Source organism: Podarcis bocagei (assembly GCF_964188305.1).
Source record: "Podarcis bocagei genome assembly, chromosome: 2".
Taxonomy (NCBI): Eukaryota; Metazoa; Chordata; class Lepidosauria; order Squamata; family Lacertidae; genus Podarcis; species Podarcis bocagei.
This window is the reverse complement of record NC_138126.1, coordinates 119048722-119069940: the sequence shown is the minus strand read 5'-3', so window position 1 is coordinate 119069940 and position 21219 is coordinate 119048722. Positions and strand designations below refer to the sequence as shown.

At 46.6% G+C, this 21219-nt stretch overlaps 1 protein-coding gene across 3 annotated transcripts in view; it reads right to left on the bottom strand.

Annotated features, from left to right (window-relative positions):
* PAN2 (poly(A) specific ribonuclease subunit PAN2) overlaps window positions 1-21219 on the bottom strand; it is a 39613-nt gene that overhangs the window by 12279 nt on the left and 6115 nt on the right. For all 3 annotated transcript variants that reach the window (XM_081181260.1, XM_081181261.1, XM_081181262.1), the window contains exons 5-18: window positions 20138-20215; window positions 18960-19227; window positions 17837-18179; window positions 15158-15254; window positions 13347-13466; window positions 12114-12233; window positions 11897-12025; window positions 9016-9215; window positions 5556-5698; window positions 4579-4682; window positions 3856-3954; window positions 2225-2301; window positions 1276-1417; window positions 184-321 (exon numbers count right to left, since the gene is read on the bottom strand). In XM_081181260.1, the coding sequence (XP_081037386.1) occupies window positions 184-321; window positions 1276-1417; window positions 2225-2301; window positions 3856-3954; window positions 4579-4682; window positions 5556-5698; window positions 9016-9215; window positions 11897-12025; window positions 12114-12233; window positions 13347-13466; window positions 15158-15254; window positions 17837-18179; window positions 18960-19227; window positions 20138-20215 (2058 nt within the window). The remainder of the gene's footprint in view (window positions 1-183; window positions 322-1275; window positions 1418-2224; window positions 2302-3855; window positions 3955-4578; window positions 4683-5555; window positions 5699-9015; window positions 9216-11896; window positions 12026-12113; window positions 12234-13346; window positions 13467-15157; window positions 15255-17836; window positions 18180-18959; window positions 19228-20137; window positions 20216-21219) is intronic.

The following is a 21219-nucleotide window of genomic DNA, read 5'->3' as shown; positions in this document are numbered from 1 at the left end:
CTAGCCTATAAATGTCATCAGCCCTGGCCAACATGGCTGATAGTCAGGAATTATGGGAGTTGTAGTCCAAAACATCCAGAGGGACCAGACATGGGAAGGCTGTAACACCATTGATAAGATAGGAGAATTACAGATTGGTGAATGCAAAATTCAGTGGGCTGTACTCTCTTCTGATTGGCTCACCTCCTTCCTTTGGTGGTAGGTCTCCCCCACTTTTATGTGCCCCACCAGGCTGCCCCCAGTCCGGGAGTCCAGAATGTGCACAATGGTTGCCATAAGGTCATAGACGTACGTTGACTCCTGGTCATCCAACACAGTCAGCTGCAAAGAGGAAGGAGAGTTCATTAACTGGCTAGATTTCTTTTCAGTTATTTTAAGCAGCAAGACAAAACAAAACTGGCAAACACTGACACACTGTACGCCAGGCCTTTAAATTCTAACTCCAGGGATCCAGCCTTTCTGAAATCCTGTTGCAATGGCGGCACAAACCAGGATGACGTCCCCCAGGCTAATGGACCACCTTGGGCGTTCATGGACTACCTTAGGCAGATTCTCTCACAGCATTTTAAAAATTAAATTTAAAAAATTAAAATTATTGGAAAGAAAAGGATTATAATCACTTTCATATTAAATATTTTTATCAAACAAGCCTGGCTGAATCTGCTCACACTGATAGACAGACACCTATTTGAGATGGGGCGGGGGGGATATTTTGGAGGATGCTATTGGATCTGCATAATCCTGCTTTGCGTTCCTCCTGCAGTATGGGCCTTCCCCTTCCTATCTTACCCAGAGGGATCATTTCACCTGCTTTACAAAAGTATTCCCAACATATGAAGTGCTACCATGCCCACTTATCTCTGGGCTAAACCTAACTCCTTCACTCTTCCCTCATATGACTGAGGAGCTGAATCAAAACTTTTGAAGTCGCAAGAGGCAGAACTTCTTAACTGCAAGAGCCACTTCACAGGTTGCAGGAGCGCACAGTAAACGTGTGCCTGGGAGCTTCCTGGCGTGTATTCTACTTCATATTTTCATTTACCCAGCCCTCCATTTACAATCTCTGCTGCTGCATCAGCTGTTAGTCACTGCCTTGAAAGATCGCATGACAATTGTACAGGAAGGGGTCAAAACTGGCTCTACATTCTTCCATCCAACAAATGCCACGGCACACCTGGAGAGGCTACCCTTAATTGTATCAAAGTGAGCACTGCACAGAATTCCTGAGAAAGCAGGACTGAGAAAGCGACTTTCTTGCCAGAAGTGTTGACGTACTTCTGTGCTTTCATCCCAGTTGTAAACCTCCAGTTCCTTGTTCTTGGAGAGCTTCATCTTGATAGAATAAGGAATCCAGATGTTCTTCAGCTCTTCAATGGAGGTATAAGAATGCCCTCCCTCTGCCATTCCCAATTCGTTCCTGGAAGGCAAGAAAACACACAAACAGGAGGAGTCGTACAATACAATGCAGTCTGCGCTTTTCTGCAAGTTGTTTATCATCATCAATCTTTATTACGGTCCAGAGACCCAACAAATCGTTACAAAGCAATGCACAAGTTGTTTATACAGAATTCTAGATACCCTAAATATGATGTTTCACGTTTCCCAATCTGTACTGTACTGTCATTGTCATTTTACTGCTGCAGTTTTCTACTCTGTGCCCTTTCTCCTGCATAACGTAGTATAAACAAAACGGAGGTAGACATGATATCGCCTTTCAACCGTTAAAAAAAAAATCGCTAAAGGAAGGGTAAGAACACAAGGAGTACTGAATTGGTAAAGGTAAAGGGACCCCTGACCATTAGGTCCAGTCGTGGCCGACTCTGGGGTTGCGGCACTCATCTCGCTTTATTGGCCGAGGGAGCCGGCATGCAGCTTCCGGGTCATATGGCCAGCATGACTAAGCCGCTTCTGGCGAACCAGAGCAGTGCACGGAAACGCTGTTTACCTTCCCGCCGGAGCGGTACCTATTTATCTACTTGCACTCTGACGTGCTTTCGAACTGCTAGGTTGGCAGGAGCTGGGACTGAGAAACGGGAGCTCACCCCGTCACAGGGAATTGAACCGCTGACCTTCTGATCGGCAAGTCCTAGGCTCTGTGGTTTAACCCACAGCACCACCTGCGTCCCTTGATTGAATTGGTGAGAACAAAAAAAAAGAAGGCTTTTCTAGACAAAAAAAGTAGAGTTTTTATTCTAGGAAGCATACCTAGATGATAAATGCTTACCATTCCCCAACAGGTATTTCTCTACTTTGGGGGAGTTCCAGACCACCTTTCTTCATCATCAACTTCTTAAAGGCATACTGAAAATAAAAGGTAAACTAGAAGTAGAAACATCTCTTTTCTATATATATTTTTAATGTCTCCAAAAATATTCCAAAACAATTATCACTGTATCCAATTTCTTCTTCAACACAAACTTTCTTCTTGACTTCTCACCCCTCCTTTCCTGATGTTTGTTTTTTACTTCTTTTTATTAGCTGTTTCACAACACATATGTTTTATCTCAGCTTCCTCGTCGTTAGTTCTTTCAGTAATCCACTGCTTATATTTCAAAGATCTCAATAAACGTACAGTCAAATGCCGAGTGATTTCACTTAACGCAAAACCCTGACTACCTCCTCATGCCAGTTCCAGGAGCGAGTCAAGATGAGGGGCCAGGTGGAATGTTAAAAAAAGGTAAAGGACCCCTGACAGTTAAGTCCAGTCGCGAACGACTCTGGGGTTGTGGGGCTCATCTCGCTTTACTGGCCGAGGGAGCCAACGTTTGTCCGCAGACAGTTTTTCTGGGTCACGTGGCCAGCATGACTAAGCCGCTTCTGGCGAAACCAGAGCAGCGCATGGAAACGCCATTTACCTCACCTTCGGCGCGGTACCTATTTATCTACTTGCACTTTGACGTGCTTTTGAACTGCTAGGTTGGCAGGAGCTGGTATCATACAACAGGAGCTCACCCCTTCATGAGGATTTGAACTGCCAACCTTCTGATCGGCAAGCCCAAGAGGCTCAGTGGTTTAGACCACAGCGCCACCCGCATCCCTAGGTAAAATGTTATACTGTGCCAAATAGAAGGTAGGTAAAAGGCAAAGGACCCCTGGATGGTTAAATCCAGTCAAAGGTAACATTGGGGTTGCGGCGCTCATCTCACTTTTCAGGCCAAGGGAGCCACTGTTTGTCCACAGACAGCTTTCTGGGTTAAGTGGCCAGCATAACTAAACTGCTACTGGTTCAACGGAACACTGTGATGGAAGCCAGAGTGCACAGAAAAGCTGTTTACCTTTCCGCTGGAGCAGTACCTATTTATCTACTTGCACTGGTGTGCTTTCAAACTGCTAGGCTGGCAGGAGCTGGGACAGAGCAATGGGAGCTCACCCCGTCGTGGGGATTGGAACCGCTGACCTTCTGATCAGCAAACCCAAGAGGCTCAGTGGTTTAGACCACAGCGCCAACCCACTCACCGCGCACATCTGCCCTGCCTCCAAAACCTCTGGCCATTCACATGGGGTTTCACATCTGAACAAGGGCCCAAGAGGATATTCTCAGATTGTGAGGTCCATTTCCCAAATCTTATTTTGGAAACAGACAACCTTGACATGAGCTTGCATGTGCTGGATTGTCGGCACATACACCTTATTTGAACAACCAGTGAGGTTGGGAGTTGGCATTGCTGGTTGGCAGGGTGTGTGTGTGTGTGTGTGTGTGTGTGTGTTTGTGTGTGTGTACAGTGCACTCTTGCTCCTGCTCCCCCACAGTAGACAGGGAAGCAATCAAAGTATTGAGTGATCTGGTTTAAGGGTGCCCTCGGAAGGCAACTGAATGGAAACCGAAAAGAAAAAGAAAAAGGCACTCTCCTATACCTCTGCCTGCATCTTCCAGAATTCTGCCTCCTTGGAGCTGTTTACTTCACAGTTAATGACCAAAACATCAGGCAAGCACCGGATGTTGCGGGTCTGGACCTTGAAGAGCAGAGAGAAGATGTGCAATGTAAGAGCAAGTGACACCGATTCATGCTTGGTACTACTGTTGCGGCTTTATTTTACAGCAGTGCTTCCCAAATTTGGGCCTCCAGCTGTTGCTGGGACTACAACTCCCATCATCCCTGCCCTGCTAGCTTGGGATGATGGGAGTTGTAGTCCAACAACAGCTGGAGACCAGAGTTTGAGAAACACTGTTTTTGCAGTCACAAGGAATGCAAATTGATCTAATCATCTCTTGCTTTTTAAGAGATGGCACCACCAGAGGTTGCCTAAGATGCCGATGGCTGAAGTGAACGGAGATGAAATCATATTTACCCCCTAGAATTTCTTGCCCCGTCTGCGGTATCAGCTTAAGAATTTAAACTTCCCAGCATAAGGATGCTTTATCTGAGACCGTACTAGCTGGAGACCTGGAAACTGATAGAAACTTTGGGGTGGTCAGTTCTCTTATCAAGTGCCCTGCAGTGCTTGCGTTCTCAGGCCCATACTGGCTGATGCAGCCTTGCAAGACACATTAGATTCCCCTGTATCAATGCTGCAGCCCTGGTCCAGGTAGTCCATTCACACGGGCTTGCTCTATGCAACTGTTCCCTCCCCACTTACTGTGGGTTGGTATTTCTCGCAGTTTTCACACCAGGCTTGGGTGTTCTGTTCCAGGCAGATGCTTCGCTTTAAGATCTGAGCAAATTCATAATCCTTGATTTTATCTTAAAAGGAGGGAAGGAAAAAAGGAGGGGGGTTTAATTTCCAAAAAGATCCAATCAAGAAGGACCATATTTTTCGCTCTATAGGACGCACTTTTCCCCCTGCAAAAATGAAGGGGAAATGTGTGTGCATCCTATGGAGCGAATACAGGCTCCTTGGCTTAAGCGATAGCAACGCGAAGCCTCCAAAGCACAAAGGGAGAGCTCCCCCCGCACTCCGGAGGCTCCAGGTTGCTTTCGCTGAAGCTGCCTGAAGCCCCCGGAGCGCAGGAAACTCCCACTGCGCTCTGGGGGCTTGAGGCAGCTATCCGCAAGCCTTTGGAGTGCAGCAGGAGTTCCCGTTGTGTTCCGAAGGCTTGCGGATAGCTGCCTGAAGCCTGGAGAGTGAGAGGGGTCGGTGCACACCTATCACTCTTGCTCTCCAGGCTTCGCTTCACTGGAGAGGCGCTGCACAGTTTTCCCTCTCTACGCAGCACCCCTTCAGTGAAGGGGGAGGAGAAATGGAAGGGGCTCCGTTTCTCCTCCCGCTTCGCTGAAGGGGCGCTGAGCAGAGAGGGGGAGAATTTTTTTCCCCCTGTTCTCCCCCTCCTATGGTCCGGTGCGTCCTATAGAGCGAAAAATACGGTAAAACTTAACCAGAAGAACGCAGAAGAAAACCCTAACCCTGCACCATTCTACAGATGCTCCTATCCTATTTTGAGAACCCTAGCCAGTGCCTTTCCAGGCAAGTTGTTCCAGCCCCGTAAGCTTACAAAAACCAACTGAAAGGCAACAAGCCCACACCTTCTGCCCCTGGTTTAAAGAATGAAACAATCCCCATTCCATTCAACTCTGTGCTTTTCCCACCCATGCGCTCTCACCCCTTAAAAGTCATACCGTTGCTCTCAGGGTAGGACAACGTAAAGAGGAGTGTGGACGATACTCGTACAGTCTCTTTGCCACAGCGGCACATGCTGCAGTTCTCCACTTCGCAGCTGAAGAGCTGCCCGATGACCGAGTCCCCTGAAGATCCGAAGTTGCTAGAAAAGACAAGGCAAGATCAGCAGAGTGCCGGGTTCAGTATTTAGGAGGGGGATGCGTAAACACCTCTGCCAGTTACTTCACAAGACAACAGCTTCCAAACATAGCTAAGTTGGGATTGTTGGGCCCTAACCATTTTCAGCTTTTCAGCCCAATCTTAATCCCTAGCCGGAATTAAGATTGCTGGAAGAAATATCAACAACCTCAGATATGCAGATGACACAACCTTGATGGCAGAAAGTGAGGAGGAATTAAAGAACCTTTTAATGAGGGTGAAAGAGGAGAGTGCAAAATATGGTCCAAAGCTCAACATAAAAAAACCGAAGATCATGGCCACTGGGCCCATCACCTCCTGGCAAATAGAAGGGGAAGAAATGGAGGCAGTGAGAGATTTTACTTTCTTGGGCTCCATGATCACTGCAGATGGTGACAGCAGCCACGAAATTAAAAGACGCCTGCTTCTTGGGATAAAAGCAATGACAAACCTAGACAGCACCTTAAGAAGCAGAGACATCACCTTGCCAACAAAGGTCCGTATAGTTAAAGCTATGGTTTTCCCAGTAGTGATGTATGGAAGTGAGAGCTGGACCATAAAGAAGGCTGATCACCGAATAATTGATGCTTTTGAATTATGGTGCTGGAGGAGACTCTTGAAAGTCCCATGGACTGCAAGCAGATCAAACCGATCCATTCTGAAGGAAATCAGCCCTGAGCGCTCACTGGAAGGACAGATCCTGAAGCTGAGGCTCCAATACTTTGGCCACCTCATGAGAAGAGAAGACTCACTGGAAAAGACCCTGATGTTGGGAAAGATGGAGGGCACAAGGAGAAGGGGACGACAGAGGATGAGATGGTTGGACAGTGTTCTCGAAGCTACCAGCATGAGTTTGACTAAACTGTGGGAGGCAGTGGAAGACAGGAGTGCTTGGAGTGCTCTGGTCCATGGGGTCACAAAGAGTCGGACACGACTAAACGACTAAACGACAACAACTCTTTTCAGGTGGAAAACACAACCAAACAGGGAATGTGACAGTTTGTAGCAATCCCATGTAACCTGAGAAGAACAACGCTGCTGAATCAGACCAAGGACCTATCCAACCCAGTATCCTGCTTCCAACAAAGGCCGGCCAGAAGCCTCTGGGGAAGCTTGCAAGCAGGACATGTGCGAAAAAGCAATCTCCCTTGCAACTGGCTTTCAAATTGCCACCAACTCTGAAAGCAGTTGCAGTCATCGTCAGCATGAGCCAATCATGCAGTGCTCTGTAGTTTGCCCATAGTTCAAATTCTGAACTTTGGCAATCAGATGGCACTCCAACAGTGTCATGGAATTCTACTCAATATCGATCCAGAGTAGAATCCCAACGTATGGTTAGCAGAGTAAAAACTTAAAACATTGCAGGATTCCCCAAAAATAGACCAGAGGCAACTGTATTTCATCTAGCAGAGCTTTACTGCTACTGACGCAAATGAGCATAATGGTCACAAATCCAATAAATTCAGGACTGGCACTGTCCATAAGAAATTCAGTTGCTGCAGACTTTACTTTTTTATTTTAATGTATTTTTTATGAAAGATTTCTTGGTTTACAAAAGTATGTGCAACGTCTCTTTTTTCAAGTTACATTTTTCTACAGATCAGTTTCATTTGTTGAGACATTAGTGCTACATTAGGAAGAAAAGGGGGAAAACTGACAATAACTTATAGTTATTTAAGACAATAACTTAAAACTAAGGATGCTCTGTACAGAACACCACACCAGAAGGAAAAGAGACAGAAAGAAAACGTGAAACCCAGGCTCCTTCCGGCCTTACTTTTATATAAGCCTGCATGACCTTGACAGAAAGAGATAAGAGAACCAGTTTAAGCCAGCTTTACTTAGCTTCTCTGAAGGAATACAGTGGAACCTCAGGTTACATACTGTCTTCCTTACGAACGTTTTGGGTAATGAGCTCTGCTAATCCAGAAGTAGGTGCTCCTGGTAGAGAACTTTGCCCTGGGATGCAAGCAGAAGACACACGGTGGCACAGCGGCAGCGGGAGGCCCCATTAGCAAAAGCGCGCCTCAGGTTAAGAACGGTTTTGGGTTAAGAACGGACCTCTGGAACGAATTACAGGTACCACTGCAACCCAAACATGAACCTTCTGTTTGTTTCTTTCACACAGAGAAGCTTCCAGAATCCTCTTGAATTAATTAGAATAGGAAAGTTCTCTACACAGTAGTTTAAGTCGGCATAACCCAGGTATACCCTCTGCGCATGTGTGCCTTATTTCTGTCACAGGTAGTCATGGCCTTTTCTCTCATGCATGGTTGATGGGAAGGCTGGTTTGGGGAGGAAAGTAGGGGAACACCCTTCTTTCTCTCAAACCGAATCGAAGGCTAGAGAGCCAACAGGAGGAATGAGAAGGAGACACAGCTTTCGCGTCTATTGGAAAGGAGATTTCTGCCAGCTGGGGGAGAAGGCATAGCTGTCAAGTGTCCCTTATTTGAAGGGACAGTCCCTTATTCCAGCGCCATGTCCCACTGCTTTCCCTTATTGATGGATGTCCCTTAAATGTCCCTTAAATGATGTCCCTTAAATTTCAAAGGAAGCAGCTCCTCTCCCTCCCTCCCTCCCTGCCGGCCAGGGAGGCAGGCGGCTCCAACTGTGTTGCTTGGCTGTGTTGCTCACCCAATAAGAAGTCTAAGAATGACTGGGGGGTGGAGCTTGCATGCCCTGTGTGTGGCTAGTTAATGCAAGCTGAGGGGTTTTTTGAATGCTGGACGCCATTTTGTTGCACGTGCTGCTGCAAACTTTTCAGTGCAAAGCCAGGCCGGGGAGCCATCTTAAGTTGAGGCTGCATAGGCCTTGTGGTGCATGTGATTCAGATTCTATTCAGTTGAACCTCTGGTTACAAAGTTGGTTGGACAGTGTTCTCGAAGCTACCAGCATGAGTTTGACCAGACTGCAGGAGGACAGGAAGACTGGAGTGCCTGGAACAGGTGAGGCTGCAGGCCCCTTATTTTGGCTGCTGGTCCCTTATTTTCAAGGCTGCTGGTCCCTATTTTCAAATCTGTAAGTTGACAGCTATGGGAGAAGGGGATCGAAAGCGGAGGATGATACATGGGGTAAACCTCATCAGGGTACTCAGCCATGACTTTGGCTGTGCTCACCTGTATTAGGGCATTGTCTGTATCTGAGGTCAGAATAGGAGAGACTGAAACAATTTGGAAATATACTTTAAACCAAGTTAGATCTAGGAGAGGAAGTAGAAGAAACAGGCATGCAGGTTCTCAAAGATTCCAAGAGGTAAAAAAAAAAGGGGGACATGACCATTACCTGCTGCCAATGCCCCGGTAAGCCTGAGGTCCTTCCTGCTCTTGAGTTTCCTGATGGAGCTGGGTCAGAATGAAGCGATTCCAGCTCTGAACCAAACGGCCTAGATTCACTTTCCCTGTAGCCTCGTCAGAGTCGGCCAAGATCAGCCCCAAAGCAGCCGCCTCCGGAATGGTGCGGAAGGCGCGGAGGAAGTTGCTGCCCTGAAATGAAGGAAATGGCCTTGTATTTTTTAAAAAATAAAATACTGGGTGCGCTCAAGCCCAACCAAAACCCTGAAGAACTGAGCTCCAAAGTGTTCTTCTATTCCTCCTCACAGGAACGATAGGCTTGGAACGCATGTGAGCATGCGCACTCGCTCATGAACGTAAGAACAAAATGCAAGCTGAGTTGGGTGCATGTCAAGAGGAATAGTAGCTCATGGATAACAGTGGCAGGCAGCTGTGCTGTTCTGACAGCTGCCACAGGGCAGAAGTAGCATGACATGATGAGCTCAAAGGACTAACACACTCCCTCAGCCCAGGAGAAGTCATTTTAGTCTGTTTGGGGTGAAAGGCCTACTCATTTCTTTCTTTTGTTTCTATGTTTTTGGAAGTCAAACAGAATCCGTTCCGGAAGTCCATTTGACTTCCAAAACGTTCGGAAACCAAGGAGCAGCTTCTGATTGGCTCAAACACTCGCTTCTGGTTTTTTATCGTTTGGGAGCCGAAACGTACAAGTTCCAAGGCGTTTGGCAACCAAGGTACGACTGTAATCTCTTATTGAAAAGGTTTCAGTTATAAAGAAATAGTGATGCAAATAAAAAAATTAAAAGGCATAAAATTGTGAATATACGAATACGTGCAATATATGAGAAAATACCCTAAAACCATATGTTCTTATATAAATTTGATACTATCCTAATATGTATGCAAATATTAATAGCCTACTACATTTTGGATGCGGGTGGCGCTGTGGGTTAAACCACAGAGCCTAGGACTTGCCGATCAGAAGGTCGGCGGTTCGAATCCCCACGACGGGGTGAGCTCCTGTTGCTCGGTCCCTGCTCCTGCCAACCTAGCAGTTTGAAAGCACGTCAAAGTGCAAGTAGATAAATAGGTACCGCTCCAGTGGGAAAGTAAAAACGTTTCCGTGCACTGCTCTGGTTCGCCAGAAACGGCTTCGTCATGCTGACCACATGACCCGGAAGCTGGACGCAGGCTCCCTCAGCCAATAAAGCGAGATGAGTGCTGCAACCCCAGAGTCGGCCATGACTGGACCTAATGGTCAGGGGTCCCTTTACCTTTACCTACATTTTGTATAAACTTGTCCAATACAATGTCATATTTATCCAAAGTCTACATTTTTAAGCAGTCCATTCATAAGTTCTGAGAGGCCTACCCAAGAGAAAGGGTATTGTACTTATGAGTAGGGGCATAGAGCACGGAGCAAAAAATGACTATACAAAGGCACATTTTCTGATCAGCTCATAGAGTAAGGCTTGGGAGAAGGAGTCGGCAGTGCTTCTCAACTTCCTTCTAAAGTCTGGGGCAACCAGCCAAGGCCAGATGGGAATTTCTGGCCGGGTGTGTGAAGCACACTCCTTAGACCACCCCCATTCAATTCTTTGAGAGAACCTGGGTGGGATAATTAACAGCCCAATTGTGCTACAACCCCAAGGAGACCAGAGCCCCATTTCTGCCACACAGCTCTGCAGCACAATAGATAGGAGCCAGCACGAAGGGAGCTGCTACTTTGGATGGCAGGGCTGCCCTGGGCTGCCCCCACATGCAAGTGGCCTGCACTTTAGCACAGCAGATGGAAGAGTGTGAGTCACATTTCTGCCCCCAACAGTGCTCCACAGCTACGCACGTGTCTTGGCTGAGCCTCGGCCCAGCATACCTGAAGGAATGTCTCCACCCCCATCGTTCAGCCCGGACACTGAGGTCCAGCTCCGAGGGCCTTCTGGCAGTTCCCTCACTACGAGAAGTGAGGTTAGAGAACTAGGCAGAGGGCCTTCTTGGTAGTGGCGCCCTCCCTGTGGAACACCCTCCCATCAGATGTGAAGGAAATAAAAATCTATCTGACTTTTAGAAGACAGCCCTGTTTAGGGAAGTTTTTTATGTTTGATGTTTTATCATGTTTTTAATATTCTGTTGGGAGCTGGCCAGATGGGCAGGGTATAAATAAATTATTATTATTAATAATATCATCATCATCCATGGCTCATCCCAGGACAGGCAGCCCCTCCTTCCACCCACCTGTCTGCCCACATCTTTGCCAAGAAAAAAATACAATGGTACCTCAAGTTACAGACGCTTCAGGTTACATACGCTTCAGGTTACAGACTCCGCTAACCCAGAAATAGTGCTTCAGGTTAAGAACTTTGCTTCAGGATGAGAACAGAAATCGTGCTCCGGCAGTGCGGCAGCAGCAGAAGGCCCCATTAGCTAAAGTAGTGCTTCAGGTTAAGAACAATTTCAGGTTAAGAACGGAACTCCGGAACGAATTAAGTACTTAACCTGAGGTACCACTGTATCTGACTTTTAGAAGACATCTGAAGGCAGCCCTGTTTAGGGAAGTTTTTTATGTTTTATCATGTTTTTAATATTCTGTTGGGAGCTGCCCAGAGTGGCTGGGGAAACCCAGCCAGATGGGCAGGGTATAAATAAATTTTTATTATTAATATCATCATCATCAATGGCTCATCCCAGGACAGGCAGCCCCTCCTTCCACCCACCTGTCCGCCCACATCCTTGCCAGGAAAAAAATAATGCTAATTGAGATCTGTTTCAGTCTCATAGGCTTTCCGGCCTATGACTCCAAATAGACATCTCTACTCCAAAAAGCATCCTGTGAAAGATGGAAGGATTCTGCACGGTGCCTTCCATTTGCCCATCTTTACCTGACAAGGGTCTCCTCTGGACAAATCCAGCATGTGGAAGAGGAAGCCCAGCTCACAGCTCAGGCAGAACTCTTTCTGGCACAAGTGGTTCTGGACCAGGCAGCGCACCGGCTCTAGGAAATACAGGACCTGAAGAAAGGAAGATGGGTAGGTGAGACCGAGGTTATCACAGGAAGGCGGAGGCAACGCGTCACAGAGAAAGCATCTTTGGACCCACCTGGATCATGCAGTTGCAGTAGGAATTTGGAATATGGGGCTCTAGCCCGGCAAAGAGAGTCTTGTTGTAATGTTTGAAGTCAAAGTCCTCCAAGCCCAACTTGGAGTATTTAATTGTGACCTACATCAGGAAAGAAAATATAATTGTACAGCAAGGATATTGTTTACACGGGAGCACACACTTATTCGACACGCCAACATGAGGAAGAGAACCACAGCCCAAGTGAAACTGTTCAAAGGCCCTTTGTTTCTGGCACACCTGCACCTCTGCAAGGTACCTGCACGAGCTCATCCGATTCTCTCGAGATCTTAATCTGCCCGGAAGCCGAGATCGCAATGCAGATTTCAGGGCTGCTCTCATGTGACTCAAACCCACGAATGGAGACAACGCGAAAATCCCCATTCGCTTTTCTTGCTTCACAGATGGCAACATGAGGCAATCTGCCTCGCAAGGAACAGGCTGTGCGCAAGACTTCTACCCACCCTGGTCTGGCAAGCTTTCATTATGCAAGAGAGAGGACTGTTCTACCATAGTCTAATTTATGCTGGGACAGAATGGGAATTTATAAGGCTGGCTTCAAAGTGAATGGCCCTTCGTGCTGCCTTCTGGTGCCCCTAGACAGCCAGTGTGGCGTAGTGGTTAAGAGTGGTAGTCTCGTAATCTGGGGAACCGGGTTCGCGTCTCCGCTCCTCCACATGCAGCTGCTGGGTGACCTTGGGCCAATCACACTTCTTTGAAGTCTCTCAGCCCCACTCACCTCACAGAGTGTTTGTTGTGGGGGAGGAAGGGAAAGGGGAATGTTAGCCGCTTTGAGACTCCTTAGGGTAGTGATAAAGCGGGATACCAAATCCAAACTCTTCTTCTTCTTCTTCCTAGTCACTTTTCTTCCTGAAAACGCTTTGCATCTCCCTCTGTAGATATTGGGCAGGCTTCAACTAAGGAGTCCCGTCAGCAGAAGACCACCAGAACGACTTCTACTTGTACAACAGGGTTTTCCCCCCACTCACCTCATGTGCCCCACAAAATTAGCTCAATGGGGTCGGGAGAACCCCTGGAACAGAATGCAAGGGAAGAAGAGGGGGAATTGTTCTGTCTGTAAGCTGAAATGCTTGCCCTGACGAAAAGATTGACGTAGTACAATGCTGAATTCCTTCCATTATATATCACATATACATTCGTTCATACCTTCCTCTGCAAAATATCCAACACCCTGGCAAGTGTTTAAACACAGACCTTCCTGTATTTCTTTGCCACCATGTAGATATGCGGTTCCTCTTCCCGTCCAATGGGGGATTCAGGGACCTGGCTGAAATTATCAAACTCGTTGTCCAGCTCTTTCAGTCGATAGGGAATCTGAAAAAGACAGTGGGATGCCAATCCACAGAGCTTCTGCACTGTAACCTTTCCAATTTTGGACTTTCTAATATCAGAATGAGCTACCCTCAGATATCAGAAGAGAAGTAGGAGCATGTGAAAAATACCGCATATACCCTGTATGAACCTAAAACACACGAAGGAGCCTGGATAGCTCAGTTGGTTAGAGCGTGGTATCGATAATGCCAAGGTTGCAGGTTCGATCCCTGTATGGGGCAGCTGCATAATCCTGCATTGCAGGGGGTTCAACTGATCAGGGGTCAGCAAACTTTTCCAGCAGAGGTCCACTGTCCCTCAGACCTTGCAAGGGGGGGGGAACAGACTATATTTTGGAAAAAAGAAATGAACCAATTCCTATGCCCCACAATTAACCCAGAAATGTATTTTAAATAAAAGGATACATTCTACTCATGTAAAAACACGCTGATTCCCGGACCGTCCGGATTTAGAAGGCGATTAGGCCCGGATCCGGCCCCCGGGCATTAGTTTGCCTACCCATGGACTAGATCAGGCACCCCCAACTTGCGGCCCTCCAGATGTTTTGGCTTACAACTCCCATGATCCCTAGCTAACAGGACCAGTGGCCAGGGATGATGGGAATTGTAGTCCAAAACATCTGGAGGGCCGAAGGTTGGCGATGCCTGGAATAGATAATCCTCGGGATCGCTTCCAACTCTACAATTCTATGATCCTTAGGCTGCTACCTGGCTTTTTCTCACCATGTTGGCTCCAAATTGCACATCCATGTAAGTGACACACAACACAACACAACACAACACAACACAACACAACACAACACAACACATGGAGCTGCCTCTCACCCTATGAGGCAGAAGCAGATAGGCAATCAAAGTGTTAGCTGGCATCCACTTCTAAAATAGCACACTTCTAAAGCAGCATTTTAAATTTCAGGTTATGTGAGGTTACAGGACGTGCTGGTTCTTAAGCTAAGCTATACCCAGCAGGATCTACCTTCCTTAAAAAAAACCAAAAAACCAGCATATTCTGTGGCATTACAAATCTAAAGGAAACATATTCAGAATTCAGATGAAGAAATCAGTTCCCCAGCCACACCCTAAACCACAAGCCCTTCTGGAGTAAACAAGATCTTTAACAATACATATAACCATCAAGCTATGGTTTTCCCAGTGGTGATGTATGGAAGTGAGAGCTGGACCATAAAGAAGGCTGATCGCCGAAGAATTGATGCTTTTGAATTATGGTGCTGGAGGAGATGAGAGTCCCATGGACTGCAAGAAGATCAAACCTCTCCATTCTGAAGGAAATCAGCCCTGAGTGCTCACTGGAAGGACAGATCCTGAAGCTGAGGCTCCAGTACTTTGGCCACCTCATGAGAAGAGAAGACTCCCTGGAAAAGACCCTGATGTTGGGAAAGATAGAGGGCACAAGGAGAAGGGGGCGACAGAGGGTGAGATGGTTGGACAGTGTTCTCGAAGCTACAAACATGAGTCTGACCAAACTGCGGGAGGCAGTGGAAGACAGGAGTGCCTGGCGTGCTCTGGTCCATGGGGTCACGAAGAGTCGGACACGACTAAACAACTAAACAACAACAACAAAACCATCACCACAATACATATAACCATCACCCAAGAACTACAACTCTCAAGGTGTTCAACAGGCATGAAAGTGACAGACGGCCAACTAGCTACCTGGTTTCGGAGCTTGTTCCTGGGGTTTGGAGCATATCCAATGAAGCCAACTTTCTTCATGGCACGAAGGATCTCTGGGTCAACCGCTGGGGCTCGTCTACAAAACAAACGGTGGCTCAGACAACACTTTCTGATCCCATTTGACAGTGTAACCCCCAAAGCAGCAAGGCAAGCTTCCCAAAGAGATGCAGCCATTTATTTGGGGAGCTGTGGGATCCCAGGGACCATGCCCAGATATTATAAGAATTAGAAAACCATTACGTCTGCTACTGGATGCAATGTTACCAGACTCTGAAGAAGAAGAAGAAGAAGAGTTTGGATTTGATATCCTGCCTTTCACTCCCTTTAAGGAGTCTCAAAGCGGCTAACATTCTCCTTTCCCTTCCTCCCCCACAACAAATACTCTGTGAGGTGAGTGGGGCTGAGAGACTTCAGAGAAGTGTGACTGGCCCAAGGTTACCCAGCAGCTGCATGTGGAGGAGCGGAGACGCGAACCTGGTTCCCCAGATTACGAGACTACCACTCTTAACCACTACACCATACTGGCTCTGAAAGGAATCTTATGTCCCTCCCAGGATAAAAAGGACCCTTGACCATTAGGTTCAGTCGTGACCGACTCTGGGGTTGCGGTGCTCATCTCGCTTTACTGGCCGAGGGAGCCGGCGTACAGCTTCCGGGTCATGTGGCCAGTATGACTAAGCCGCTTCTGGCGAACCACAGCAGTGCACGGAAACGCTGTTTTTACTTTCCCGCTGGAGCGGTACCTATTTATCTACTTGCACTTTGACGTGCTTTCAAACTGCTAGGTGGGCAGGAGCTGGGACTGAGCAACGGGAGCTCACCCCGTCGTGGGGATTGAAACCGCCTATCTTCAGATCAGCAAGCCCTAGGCTCTGTGGTTTAACCCACAGTGCCACCAGCATCCCTGACCCTTCCAGGATACCCAGAGTGAATTAAAATAATATTTAAAGAGGAGTAAATACAGAATAAGTGGGATGTGGGTGGCGCTGTGGTCTAAACCACAGAGCCATGAGCACCGCAACCCCAGAGTCATCCGCGACTGGACCTAATGGTCAGAGGTCCCTATACCTTTTTAAATACAGAGTAACATGCAACGTCTATACCAGGGGTCTGCAACCTTTAAGACAAAAAGAGCCACTTGGACCCGTTTCCGAAGAAAAAAAAACTGGGAGCTGCAAAACTCGTCATTATAAAAATAACTTTTTTGTCACTTTTTTATTATTTCTTTGTTTGACCCCTCAGAATTACTCCTCCTCGTAGAAATAAACGTTAAATTAACAAGTTACCTTTTTTGTGTGTGTGTGTTCTTCACTCCCCTTCAAAACAGTGACCAGCGTACATGCCCCCTTTCAATGCAGTGACCAGCGTACATGCCCCTTACAATGTAGCGGGCGGGCGGGAAGGTGACGTCAGGACGGTGCGTGACTAACGCACGCACCGCCCCCATGTGACGTCACAGCCAGTTCAGCGCCCGCCACAGTGGGGAGTGTCGGGGCGCACAATGCGCCTCCTCCCCTCGCTAGTATCCACCCCGGAGCCACAGCAAAGGTGTAAAAGAGCCACATGCGGCTCCGGAGCTGTGGGTTGCAGACCCCTGGTCTATACAGTGGGACCTTGGTTCCTGAACATCTTTGTTGCCGAACAAATCGGCTCCCAAACGCTGCAAACCAGGAAGTAAGTGTTCTGGTTTGAGAACGTTTTTTGGAAGCCGAACATCCAATGTGGCATCTGCTTGACTGCAGGAAGCTTCTGCAGCCAATCGGAAGCTGTGCCTTGGTTTTCGAAAGATTTAGGGAGTCGAACGGATTCCCAGAACGGATTACGTTTGAGAACCAAGGTACCACTGTAATGTAAAAGAACAAAGGAATTAAATTACAGCCCAATATCAACAAGGAGCAGAATAGAAGAAAGGAAACCACCAAGAACTCTCAAACAAGCACCCAAGAAACCTTTTGCAGCCTGAGAACTTCCAGGGTCCACATGATGGTGGTGGGAGGGGCAAGGGGTAAAAGTGGGCGGAGAAACAAATGTGAATTTTACCTTTGTACAGAAGGCTAGTTTCTGCACATACTCCTCTCTATTGCCCATCTAGGCAAGAGGCACTATTAGAGTTCAAGGACACATTTAAAAGGTAAAGGGACCCCTGACCATTAGGTTCAGTCGTGACCGACTCTGGGGTTGCGGCGCTCATCTCACTTTATTGACCGAGGGAGCTGGCATACAGCTTCCGGGTCATGTGGCCAGCATGACTAAGCCGCTTCTGGCAAACCAGAGCAGTGCACCGAAACGCCGTTTACCTTCCCGCCGGAGTGGTATCTATTTATCTACTTGCACTTTGACGTGCTTTTGAACTGCTAGGTTGGCAGGAGCAGGACCGAGCAACGGGAGCTCACCCCGTCGTGGGGTTTCGAACCGCCAACCTTCTAATCGGCAAGTCTTAGGCTCTGTGGTTTAACCCACAGCAAGGACACATTACATCCAGACAAAAAAACCCCACAAAAATACTTAAGGAAAGTACAGAGCCAGAAAGGAGTCTGTCCTGGGAAGAGTACTGAGGGCCAGACAGTGGCCCTCATTTGGCCCCCAGTTCTGAGGTTCCCCACCACTACACCCTAAAGGTCTGTACTTCTCTCTAGATTTCCTATTCTAAAGAACTACCTGGGAGCAGGGGCAGAGTTAGAAACCGGCCAATCTGACAACAGGGACTCGGTGGTCAGCGGCACAGGTATAAGCGACAGAGGCATGAGATCCTGGTTCCAGTCAAGGTGGGGCAAGGTGTCCACAATGCAAGGCAAAGCGAAGTCAGTCTCCCGGGAGTAGGCATTGAAGGTGATCTCGGGCGAGTCAGTCCACAGGTGGACACAGCCCTCGGAGTCTCCAAAAACCATGGCTTGTTTGCTGGCAGAGACATCAAAGCTCATGATCAGCTGGCCCACGGTATTGACGTGGAAGATGTCAGCCGGATTGGCCAATCCGGTGGGTTCGCAGAACTGACACTGACCTAGAAAGGAAGAGCAAATCACGAATTTTAATAGCCAGAAAGTGGAAAACTCAAGAATTACCAACTGTGGAAGATTGGCAGATGAAGACGATGGACTTTATGGAGCTAGCTGACCTTACCGAAAGGATCCGCGACCAGAAAGAAGAGGAATATCAAGAAGATTGGAAGAAATTTAAAGACTATTTGAATAAATATTGTAATATTAAAAATTAGAAGTCACTTGAAAGTACCAAACAGGTTTAGGATTAAATTAGTAGTTAAATAAATGAGATCTAGAACGTTAAGAAAAGTTAAGAAATCTGATTATAATTGGAATATTGTTTTTGAATAATGATATTGGAAAACTGCTACATTCAGATACAAGGAAATTCAGATGGGAGGGACTAGAGGAAGTCAAATAATATGTTTATGAGATTGGAAGTTTAATTAATTAACTAATCTGTGTTGTTTATGTGTTTGCTGTTATACTTTCTGTTTTTATTCATTTTACTAGTTTTATTTGTTTTTTATTTTTGTTTTACTTGTTTTACAGTATGTGCTATATTTGTATGAAACTTAATAAAAATTATTGGGGGGGGGGGAGAAAAAGGAAGGAAGAGCAAATCAGATGTGTGGTTTCTCTGCAGGTCTCTAATGCAAACTGTCCCGAGCTTGACTCAATTCTTCACACTGTGGGCATCTCTTGAAGGTGGCTAGATTCAAACGGGACAGGACTCTGAAGTCCCAGCACATCCCAAGCAGAGGGTGAGGCCACGTGGCCTCTATGGTCTAGCTACCTACCTGTCTGGGAGATGATGGCAAGGCGAGAAGTGTACGTAGGAATGAACTTCAGAAACAGAGGGTCAATGTGGACCTGCAGAGGTGTGATGGCTCGCAGCATGCGCAGGTCATACACCTTGAGGAAGCGATCGCAGGCTAGGCCATTCATTCGGCTGGAGAAGCCACAGGTCACCAGCAGGTTGCCGTGGACATCAAAATCTGACAGACTACCGGAGTAGGCATCAAACTCATGCTCTACGGCAAAAGTGCGGAGATCACGCAAGGAAACCTGAGGAGGGAACAGAAGACACCCTAATATATCTGATTTAAAAGCACCACAAGAGAACAAAGGAATAGAATAGCATCGAGTGAATTAACTGGGCATCTTTCTCTCTGTGTTCCTCCTGTAAAGTCAGAGACCTCCTTTGTACATCACTCAGGTGCTGCACATGGCATAAATAAGCCATAGTATGACTTGTCATGCAAGGGACGTGGGTGGCGCTGTGGGTTAAACCACAGAGCCTAGGACTTGCCGATCAGAAGGTCGGTGGTTCAAATCCCCGCGACAGGGTGAGCTCCTGTTGCTCGGTCCCTGCTCCTGCCAACCTAGCAGTTCGAAAGCACGTCAAAGTGCAAGTAAATAAATAGGTACCGCTCCAGCGGGAAGGTAAACGGCATTTCTGTGCGCTGCTCTGGTTTGCCAGAAGCGGCTTACTCATGCTGTCCACATGACCCAGAAGCTGTACGCCGGCTCCCTCGGACAATAAAGCGAGATGAGCGCCACAACCCCAAAGTCGGTCACGACTGGACCTAATGGTCAGGGGTCCCTTTACCTTTATGACTTGTCATGTTGTGTGCAGCCAGAATGTGGTTTGTCAACTGCAAACACCAGTCAGTCTTACTTGGGGAATAAAAGCTGCTCCCCAAGTTCAAATATAACAATCAGACTCTGTTTGAAGCGTAACCCATCCATACAGATTCCTACTCATTAAAAAAAATGTAAAAAAATATTCCAAGCCCAAATTCACCACTTCAAACCAACATATGTGGAAGGTTTGGCACTGGAATGTCTTGCTTCATTTTTAAAGGGAAAAAGAACTGATTTTCATAAGGCACAAACTCTCTCACTGTGTTACTGGAGTGCCAGTAGTTCTCAAACATTTGTGGGGGGGCAGTGATGATAAGATACTCAGTGTTACCTTTCCTGATGTGTGGCCACAGAAGAAGAAACGGTTTGACTGTCTCATGATAGTGACCCCCGGCACTTCCACTGTGTACTAAAATAGAGATATAAAAAGTGGGATTAGGATCTGGACAAAGGCAAAGCACACCACTATGAATATACAGATGCTACATTATTCAGGGGGAAAGGCTGGAACTGCCAAGTGGTGAACGGCTATTATTTCCCACCCAGCACCAAAGGAAGAAATAAGTTTACGTTGGCTTAAAAAACAAAACAACCTGAATGACAATATAAGGAAAAATAAAAATAATTCAGTGGCAATGCATTTGAATGGACATCTGTTTGTAAAAACAAAACATGGCATGCAGCCTTCTTCTATCATAAGATTAAGGATACAATAAAAAAAAATGAGGTCCAGCTCTAAGGGCCTTCTAGCAGTTCCCTCACTGCAAGCAGTGAAGCTTCAGGGAACCAGGCAGAGGGCCTTCTTGGTAGTGGCCCCCGCCCTGTGGAATGCCCTCTCATCAGATGTCAAAGAGATATACAATTACACGACTTTCCGAAGCCATCTGAAGGCAGTCCTGTATAGGGAATTTTTTAATGTTTGATGTCCAACTGTGTTTTTATATCACGACTGGAAGAATCCGAGACCAGGGAGAAGAGTTGGTGGAAGAAGATTGGAGGAAATTTAAAACTTATTTGCAGAAATATTGTAAAATTTTTGAATGCTGATGACATTGAAATGAATTGAAGGGGTTCTAGCAACAAGGTAAAATGTAAGATGGGATTAATAAATAGATAAACTAATAGGACACGAATTTGCTGAACCAATTATTAAAAGGGATACAAAAATGGGAGACGTGAGGAAGTCAGGAAAATAAGTTAACTAAAGATGAGAAATTAAGAAAGAGGGAATTTTTGTTTTCTTTTATATGTGTTTTTTTCTTTTTCTTTCTTTGTGTTTAATGTCTGTATTGTTGTATTTTGTAATTTTGCATTTTTTTCGTTTTTGTATTTTTCTAAACTTTTCTATTGATAAAACTTAATAAAATATTATTAAAAAACAACAACAACTGTGTTTTTACATCACGTTGGAAG